Source organism: Procambarus clarkii, chromosome 84, assembly GCF_040958095.1.
Source record: "Procambarus clarkii isolate CNS0578487 chromosome 84, FALCON_Pclarkii_2.0, whole genome shotgun sequence".
NCBI lineage: Eukaryota > Metazoa > Arthropoda > Malacostraca > Decapoda > Cambaridae > Procambarus > Procambarus clarkii.
Window position 1 is genome coordinate 21,410,982 of NC_091233.1, and position 10,593 is coordinate 21,421,574.

At 43.6% G+C, this 10,593-nt stretch overlaps 1 protein-coding gene across 1 annotated transcript in view; it reads left to right on the plus strand.

The window, feature by feature from the left end:
- The window catches only part of LOC123753454 (uncharacterized), a 51,887-nt gene extending 41,641 nt beyond the window's left edge, over nt 1-10,246 (plus strand). Inside the window, exon 3 of the mRNA XM_069316682.1 lies at nt 8,869-10,246. Within this exon, the coding sequence (XP_069172783.1) occupies nt 8,869-10,246 (1,378 nt within the window). The remainder of the gene's footprint in view (nt 1-8,868) is intronic.
- Nucleotides 10,247-10,593: the final 347 nt, after the last annotated feature.

A 10,593-nucleotide genomic window follows, 5' to 3' on the forward strand; every position in this document is an offset into this window, starting at 1 on the left:
GGTGATTCGATGATATATCTACGCCCAAGCTTACCACCAAGTGCTGTCGGGATGTTGGGGAAATAGCCTCGGCTACCAATGTCTTTTTTAACAGTCACGGTGGTCGAGTGGTTAAAGAACTAGGTACGCCATGGTGCATAGTGCTCCTGGCTGTCTGGGTTCGAATCCTTTTGGGGTGTAGAGTTTTCAGTTATATAATCATATAGTCATAAATATATATACATATATGTATATGTAGATACAATGTGACATATGTATATTGCGAGAGACGTTCAATGCTTCTAAGTGCATGCATATACCTAGTGTAATACTAGAGTATAGTCAGTATGAAAGTATACTTGCTGGTTGGTCAGTAAGCTGCTGTGGTGGTCTTAATAACCCTCCAGAGGTTGATTGGTCTTAAGTCCAACACCAAACTTGGTGGTTGGTCAGTAAGGTATTGTGGCCTTAATAACCCTCCAGAGGTTGATAGGCCTTAAGCCCAACACCAACCAACCAATTAGCACTCGCCCGCAACGTGTATACGAGTGAATAGTGAGGTCCGAGTAAAGCTGGCGCTTGAGCGAGAGAGTAGCACTCCACCAACACAGGAGGCTGAGGGCAACATATGGGAGAATCATCACAAGAAACTGTCAACATCACAGGACTTCCAACGACAGAAGAAAATAGACGATAGACATTTGATCACATTGCTCAGTATCTATTGTATAATAGACAATTATCACGATAAACTATCTATCTATTATCATTCTCCAGCACATGGAGAGGATATGGGGACAGGATTGAAGCTATAGGATATCAGGACAGAACTGAAGCTAGGATATGAGGATAGCATTGAGACTGGGATATGAGGAAAGAATTGAAGCTAGGATATAAGGACGGGATTGAAACGAAGATACAAGGACAAGATTATAAGTTAGGATACGAAGAGAAAACTCAAGTTAGGATATGAGAACAGGATTAAAGTAACGGTGCCCACTCACTAGGATCACCGGGGATTTAACGCAGACCTCCAACAAATGACGCCTTCCTTATACCAACGAATCCAAATGGATAATTGCAAGGATATAAGACATTACTCATTCTCGCTCCAAATCATGAAATATTCATAACATTACGAAGTAAATATCACAGGAAATACAAATAGATTCATTCAGTCATAACAAGAAAAATAATCCTTAAGACACTGCAATCTTTCCAAGCCTTGGCAAGATCCATATTGGATCTTGCAGTTCCAATTCTTTTCTGCTGATCATGCTTAATAGAGCAGGGACTTCCGCGCGCCCGCAAGATCCAGGGGCAAGATTCACGAAGGCACTTACGCAAGCACTTACGAACGTGTACAACTTTCCTCAATCTTTGACGGCTTTGGTTACATTTATTATACAGTTTAAAGGCATGAAAACTTGTCAATCAACTGTTGTTATTGTTATAAACAGCCTCCTGTTGCTTCGGAGATAATTAACTGTTTAATAATTGTAAACAAAGCCGCCAAAGATTGTGAAAAGATGGACAGGTTCGTAAGTGCTTTCGTGAATCTGGCCCCAGGAATCTTGCACCAAAATCGTGGCTGAGTGTGTAAGAGTGACTAACCCGAACCGTAAGATCTTGCGCAGAGAACTGCATGTAAGATTCCACAAGCAACAGCGTTGCTTGTTAGGAAGTGTAGGCAAGAGAGAGTGAATGAGAGTAAGAATAGATCTTGAGGGAGATGAGGAAGACAGTGAAATGCTAGGAGACCGAGAATGGTAGAATGGTGACTAGGAGAAAGAATGATGGCTAGAAGACAGAGAATGATGGCTAGGAGACAGAGAATGATGGCTAGGAGACCGAGAATGATGGCTAGAAGACAGAGAATGATGGCTAGAAGACAGAGAATGATGGCTAGAAGACAGAGAATGATGGCTAGAAGACAGAGAATGATGGATAGAAGACAGAATGATGGCTAGGAGACCGAGAATGATGGCTAGGAGAATATTGGAGGGGAATAGAATATCAAATATCAGGGAATAAATAAGAGGTCAAAGCTGGGGTATTAATTATTTCGTAACTTGACTATCGCTCAAGTATTAATATAAACACTTGAGTCTGCCTTTGCAGCCAATACACTCAGAACCGAATACCTTATTTAGCCAATCAGACCTTGGGAATCTGAGTGTGTGGTGACTTCAAGTGGCACTCCACGGCACCAAGTGGCACTCCACGGCTCCTCTTCGCTATTATTATTCCCAGTCCACATCTCCCACTTGACCAAAATCACTCAGCCTCTCCATCTTCCTTTCCCTCTGTCGAGAAATTCCCTGTCTCCAATATTTTAAATTCGCTGCTTGGTCTTTTTACTACAATAAAATCGACTTGAGAATGGTCCAAGACGGACCGAAACGTCGTCGTCCCTTCAACTTCTAGTGTGTGGTCTGGTCAACAGCCTGATAGAACTCACATCCCAGGACGTCCCAGCAATGTTCACTACCCATTGGACTATAAAATGATAAATGTATCACAACTAGAATCGACTTGAGAATGGTCCAGGACGGACCGAAACGTCGTCGTCCCTTCAACTTCTAGTGTGTGGTCTGGTCAACATACTTCAGCCACGTTATTGTGACTCATCGCCTACATACTACAAATTGTTTCGCTCATTACTGCTCAACTCATAAGCATTTAAGTGACGGAATCTCTACACACACAGATCACATTAACGTGATGTATCCAATGAACAAATCCACAAAGGCCGTGACGAGGATTCGAACCTGCGTCCGGGAGCATCCGGACGCAGGACGAAGTTCAGTAGAACTTCGGTTTCAACTCTTTTTAACCCTGTCGTAGCGCAGTCGATAAGGCAGTGTCTGGGATGCTCCCGGACGTAGGTTCGAATCCTTGTCACGGCCCTTGTGGATTTGTTGACGGAATCTCTGGTTGATCCCTTGCAACATAGGCTTGGATTATCAGTGCTTATATATTCTTATAGAGTTATATATCAAGTGTTTACGTATCTAGCCTTAAAGTTGTGGTTGCTACAGGTGGCTTGCATTCCATGCAAGCCAGTGCATTGCATTTCCAGTGCATTCCATATGTTAAATGCAATAAATATAGAATTTATTACAATATTTTTAATTCTATATAGGTCAAACAACCAAAGACTTTTTACAGCATAAATATTCTGTAAAAGATTGGCCAATTTTCCAATGCTCAAATCATTAATTTCCCAGAAAATGTTCACCAAATTGATTGGGAGACAACTAATTGGGAGATTGGGAGAATTCTTCGACAACTAATTGTAAAATCATTTCCAATAGAAGCATTATTGAATCTACTTCAGTACAAATCACAAATGATACAATATTAATATTTGTAATAGCATTTACAATTTGGATCCATTTTTCATTGATTAGTTAAAAAAAAGTTTGAGTAAGATTATTAATACTCAGTTTATCTTATTAAAATTTCATATATATATATATATATATATATATATATATATATATATATATATATATATATATATATATGGAAGGGAGTACCACCTCTGGCTGGACCCATAGCCTCGGAGGAAATCACACATAACGCATTGGAGGGAATGTAGGTCCCCTCCAATACAGTTTCTGTGTGCTTTTCTCCTACCACCCCCTTCCCTTTTTTTTTCCTTTATTGTGTATATATATATATATATATATATATATATATATATATATATATATATATATAAATTAATATATATATATATATTAATTTATTTCTAGTCTGATGCGACACTTGAACGCGTTTCGTAGTAACTTATTACATTTTCAATATATATATATATATATATATATATATATATATATATATATATATATATATATATATATATATATATATATGCGTTTATTTATTTATCTTTAGCCACCATCATCTCCCATAATCATGGGCTGGTTCGCCACACAGCTTCCCATCTCCAGCTCCATAATATTTTTTCCCCAAGGTTCTTATAACCCTCTTATATAAATCCCTTTCTAATTAACCCCCATATAACAATCCCCTGGCATAATCCCGAGGCCAATCTCCCTTCCACACTGTGTTGTAATTCTTCTCCCTGTTTTTCTCTCAGCAAAAATCAGTTGACCTTTCCTAAAAATGTACGACGTCGCCTTGAGGATTAATCTTTGCTGTTGTCGTCTTGGGAGAAAGACATAGAAGACTCGACACTTTGATGTTAAGACATGAGAAGAACACCTCACATCTCCACTCTGGTATATTTAACATGACATATTCACTATTTGGGGCACGGGAGATACATAAGAACATAAGAACAAAGGCAACTGCAGAAGGCCTATTGGCCCATACGAGGCAGCTCCTATAAATGTCACGCTCCCTGCGTGACATCTCACGGGAGACATCTCCCGTCACGCAGGGTGCAGTCGCACCTCCACAGATCTCCAGTATCAGCTCTTGATACTGGTAATGGCTCAAAAGGGCCACCACTTACGGGCTATTCATGCCCGTGCCACCTCTTGGGTGGCTTAATCTTTATCAATCAATCGTGACATCTCCCGTCACGCAGGGTGCAGTCGCACCTCCACAGATCGATTGATTGATTGATGAAGATGGTTGTGAGGAAGGGTTAAAATATGCCACTTATCCCCAAATAGATTGATGATTGATAAAGATTAAGCCACCCAAAAGGTGGCACGGGTATGAATAGCCCGTAAGTGGTGGCCCTTTTGAGCCATTACCAGTATCAAGAGCTGATACTGGAAATCTGTGGAGGTGCGAATGCACCCTGCGTGACGGGAGATGTCTCCCGTGAAATAGCCTCGGCTACCATCGTCTTTTGTACGGTCACTGATCGTCAAGCGGTTAAGGTACCATGTACACCAGTTGCATTGTGCTCCTGGCGGTCTGGGTTCGAGCCACTTCTGGGGTATGGAGTTTTCAGTCATATAAGACTTAAGAAATATATATATATGAAGACACTGTTATTCGTACCCTTACGGGCTATTCATGCCCGTGCCACCTCTTGGGTGGCTTAATCTTTATCAATCGTTATTCGTACACCTTCACCACGTCTCTGGTTAGTGCAATCCATTTGTTAACAACTCTGACAGTCAAAAAGTTCTTGCTAATGTCTCAATGGCTCATTTGGGAACTCGGTTTCGACCTGTGTCCCCCCCTTGGACTTGTACCACCCATTGTAAATAAACTGACTTTATCTGCTCTATCAAGTCCTCTGGAAATCTTGTATGCGGTGATCATGTCTCTCCTAACTCTTCTGTCTTCCAGCGACATGAGATGAAGTTCCCTTAGTTTCTCTTCATTATTATTATTATAAGTTATTATTGTTACGAACAATCTCGTAGTACTTTGGGGCTCATAAACTGTAAATAAATGAAAAAATGTCGCCATGATTACGGAAAGAAGTTCAGGTTAGGCAAGTGCTTGCGTAAATGTTGATTAAGTCTAGCAAACTCTATTGTAAAATGCAGGCGAGGAGTCACAATAACGTGGCTGAAGTATGTTGACCAGACCACACACTAGAAGGTGAAGGGACGACGACGTTTCGGTCCGTCCTGGCCCATTCTCAAGTCGATTGTGGATCGACTTGAGAATGGTCCAAGACGAACCGAAACGTCGTCGTCCCTTCACTATCTATTGTGAAATATTATCTACAGTTAATAGATCATACTTTCACCTGTCTACGCGACTCCTAGTTTCCTACACCCCTACACCCCTACACTCCTACACTCCTACACTCCTACACCCCTACACTCCTACACTCCTACACTCCTACACCCCTACACTCCTACACTCCTACACTCCTACACCCCTACACTCCTACACCCCTACACACCTACACCCCTACACACCTACACCCCTACACTCCTACACTCCTACACTCCTACACCCCTACACTCCTACACCCCTACACTCCTACACACCTACACCCCTACACCCCTACACCCCTACACCCCTACACTCCTACACCCCTACACCCCTACACTCCTACACACCTACACTCCTACACTCCTACACCCCTACACCCCTACACTCCTACACCCCTACACCCCTACACTCCTACACACCTACACTCCTACACACCTACACCCCTACACTCCTACACCCCTACACCCCTACACTCCTACACCCCTACACCCCTACACTCCTACACACCTACACTCCTACACACCTACACCCCTACACTCCTACACCCCTACACCCCTACACTCCTACACCCCTACACTCCTACACCCCTACACCCCTACACTCCTACACCCCTACACTCCTACACCCCTACACCCCTACACTCCTACACACCTACACCCCTACACCCCTACACTCCTACACCCCCTACACCCCTACACTCCTACACCCCTACACTCCTACACCCCTACACCCCTACACTCCTACACACCTACACCCCTACACACCTACACCCCTACACTCCTACACTCCTACACCCCTACACTCCTACACACCTACACTCCTACACACCTAGCTACACCTCCTTCACCCTCTACACCTCTCTTGAGGTTATCTTGAGATGATTTCGGGGCTTTTTGGTGTCCCGCGACCCGGTCCTCGACCAGGCCTCCACCCCCAGGAAGCAGCCCGTGACAGCTGACTAACACCCAGGTACCTATTTTACTGCTAGGTAACAGGGGCATAGGGTGAAAGAAACTCTACCCATTGTTTCTCGCCGGCGTCTGGGATCGAACCCAGGACCACAGGATCACAAGTCCAGCGTGCTGTCCGCTCGGCCGACCGGCTCCCCCCCTAAATAAATAAATATAAAAAATACCTCCTTATAATTCACTTTAATTATCGTTTTTATCCTCTAGAATTTATGCATTCAGTGTTTTCCTAAAATTACCGCTTCCTCAAAGACATACAGCATACCCCTTGCCCCAGGGGCTAATTACCCAAGCAATTTCCGCTTATTAGTTTCCTAATTACTGTCTTAATCAACCACTGTTTATCGTGGTAATTATTACTCTCTTCCAATGAACTCTACCTAACGGAAAATATTTCTTATTTGTTACTTGGGTAAATACTGGTTCAGTAACAGGGTTGTTGATTTGTGGAACCAATTACCGCGTAACGTGGTGGAGGTGGGGTCCCTCGATTGTTTCAAGCGTGGGTTGGACGGGTATATGAGTGCGGATTGGGTGGTTATAAATAGGAGCTGCCTCGTATGGGCCAACAGGCCTTCTGCAGTTGCCTTTGTTCTTATGTTCTTATGTTCTTTGTTCTTATCCTGACCGCCTCACACCGCTGGTTATCAGCTAGGGACGAAGCCTAATTCCATATTATCATATGCAGGCGATAAGTTATCATATGCATTCTCAGTCGACTTGAGAATGGTCTAGGACGGACCGAAACGTCGTCGTCCCTTCAACTTCTAGTGTGTGGTCTGGTCTCCATATTATCATATTTGCATCTCTGCCAGGTAGATCAGTACGTTATCTTGAGATTATCTTGAGATGATTTCGGGACTTTAGTGTCCCAGCGGCCCGGTCCTCGACCAGGCCTCCACCCCCAGGAAGCAGCCCGTGACAGCTGACTAACACCCAGGTACCTATTTTACTGCTAGGTAACAGGGGCATAGGGTGAAAGAAACTCTACCCATTGTTTCTCGCCGGCGTCTGGGATCGAACCCAGGACCACAGGATCACAAGTCCAGCGTGCTGTCCGCTCGGCCGACCGGCTCCCTACGTCACTTTTGTGAGTTGATTTAATTTCAAATTACGTCCAAATTTGGCCATAGCGCCGCGCATACGAGCCAAAAGTGACGTTATTTTTAAGAGGACCAGCCCAGGACCGCTCCCGATCTTAATACTTCTAAAACGTTCCAATCCTCAACTACCACTTAGGGGGGCCGGTCGGCCGAGCGGACAGCACGCTGGACTTGTGATCCTGTGGTCCTGGGTTCGATCCCGGGCGCCGGCGAGAAACAATGGGCAGAGTTTCTTTCACCCTATGCCCCTGTTACCTAGCAGTAAAATAGGTACCTGGGTGTTAGTCAGCTGTCACGGGCTGCTTCCTGGCGGGTGGAGGCCTGGTCGAGGACCGGGCCGCGGGGACACTAAAGCCCCGAAATCATCTCAAGATAACCTCTCAAGATAACCACAACTGCTATCTGCTAGATAGCAGTTGTGGTACTCCCACAACTGCTAGATCTGCCCTAGCATGGCAAATCTTGCCGTAGCTTATCCTTACGTTCTTACGCCCTTGTACTCACCTAGTTGTACTTGCGGGGGTTGAGCTCTGGCTCTTTGGTCCCGCCTCTCAACTGTCAATCAACAGGTGTACAGGTTCCTGAGCCTATTGGGCTCTATCATATCTACACTTGAAACTGTGTATGGAGTCAGCCTCCACCACATCACTTCCTAATGCATTCCATTTGTCAACCACTCTGACACTGAAAAAGTTCTTTCTAATATCTCTGTATATTGTGTTAAAACCTTTCCCATTATTCTTGTCGACATTGGTGTTCAAAAATCTTACATGTATTCCATCTACATTCGAGTCCGTGTTGGAATTTATATTAAGTAAATACTGGCTTGGAAACACCATTGTTAATCAGCGGAACAGATTACCCGGTAATGTAATAGACGAGGGGTCACTTGACTGTTACAAGCCTAGTTTGAAGGCTTGAAACTAGTTTTGGTGGATTTAAATAGGAGCTGCCTCGTATGGACTAATAGGAGCTGCCTCGTATGGACCAATAGGAGCTGCCTCGTATGGACTAATAGGAGCTGCCTCGTATGGACCAATAGGAGCTGCCTCGTATGGACCAATAGGAGCTGCCTCGTATGGACCAATAGGCTTTCTGAAGTTTCCTGAATCCTTATGTTTCAATACAGACTAACGTGCCTCCATTATGATCTAAAGGTCTCCTGAAAATCAGAAGCCTCCTAAAAATCAGAAGCTTGAAAATCAGAAGCCTGAAAATCAGAAGCCTGAAAATCAGAAGCCTCCTAAAAATCAGAAGCCTGAAAATCAGAAGCCTGAAAATCAGAAGCCTGAAAATCAGAAACCTCCTAAAAATCAGAAGCCTCCTGAAAATCAGAAGCCTCCTGAAAATCAGAAGCCTCCTGAAAATCAGAAGCCTGAAAATCAGAAGCCTCCTGAAAATCAGAAGCCTGAAAATCAGAAGCCTTCTGAAAATCAGAAGCCTCCTGAAAATCAGAAGCCTGAAAATCAGAAGCCTGAAAATCAGAAGCCTCCTGAAAATCAGAAGCCTTCTGAAAATCAGAAGCCTCCTGAAAATCAGAAGCCTGAAAATCAGAAGCCTGAAAATCAGAAGCCTCCTGAAAATCAGAAGCCTGAAAATCAGAAGCCTGAAAATCAGAAGCCTCCTGAAAATCAGAAGCCTGAAAATCAGAAGCCTGAAAATCACAAGCCTGAAAATCACAAGCCTGAAAATCACAAGCCTGAAAATCAGAAGCCTCCTGAAAATCAGAAGCCTGAAAATCAGAAGCCTCCTGAAAATCAGAAGCCTGAAAATCACAAGCCTGAAAATCAGAAACCTCCTAAAAATCAGAAGCCTTCTGAAAATCAGAAGCCTCCTGAAAATCAGAAGCCTGAAAATCAGAAACCTGAAAATCAGAAACCTCCTAAAAATCAGAAGCCTGAAAATCAGAAGCCTGAAAATCAGAAGCCTTCTGAAAATCAGAAGCCTCCTGAAAATCAGAAGCCTGAAAATCAGAAGCCTGAAAATCAGAAGCCTCCTGAAAATCAGAAGCCTTCTGAAAATCAGAAGCCTCCTGAAAATCAGAAGCCTGAAAATCAGAAGCCTGAAAATCAGAAGCCTCCTGAAAATCAGAAGCCTGAAAATCAGAAGCCTGAAAATCAGAAGCCTCCTGAAAATCAGAAGCCTGAAAATCAGAAGCCTGAAAATCACAAGCCTGAAAATCACAAGCCTGAAAATCACAAGCCTGAAAATCAGAAGCCTCCTGAAAATCAGAAGCCTGAAAATCAGAAGCCTGAAAATCACAAGCCTGAAAATCAGAAACCTCCTAAAAATCAGAAGCCTTCTGAAAATCAGAAGCCTCCTGAAAATCAGAAGCCTGAAAATCAGAAACCTCCTAAAAATCAGAAGCCTGAAAATCAGAAGCCTGAAAATCAGAAGCCTGAAAATCAGAAGCCTGAAAATCAGAAGCCTGAAAATCACAAGCCTGAAAATCAGAAGCCTCCTGAAAATCAGAAGCCTGAAAATCAGAAGCCTGAAAATCACAAGCTTCCTGAAATCATACACTTTTCTCCTTGAAAAATAATGCTTGTACCGTACCCTCTTGTTTACTGCTGAGCTCTACTGCCTGCACTCTCGTAAATCAGAAGAGTGAAATACAGACTTGAGATATATCCAACAACACCGATAAATCTAGATTACAACTCCTCCTTAATTTTGCTTAGAGTGGCAGATACTCTCCTGGTGGGCAGTACGCCGCTACAGAATGTTAGTACCGATTGATGAAGATTAAGCCACCCAAGAGGTGGCACGGGCATGAATAGCCCGTAAGTGGTGGCCCTTTCGAGCCATTACCAGTATCAAAAGATGATACTGGAGATCTGTGGAGGCGCAACTGCACCCTGCGTGACGGGAGATGTCTCCCG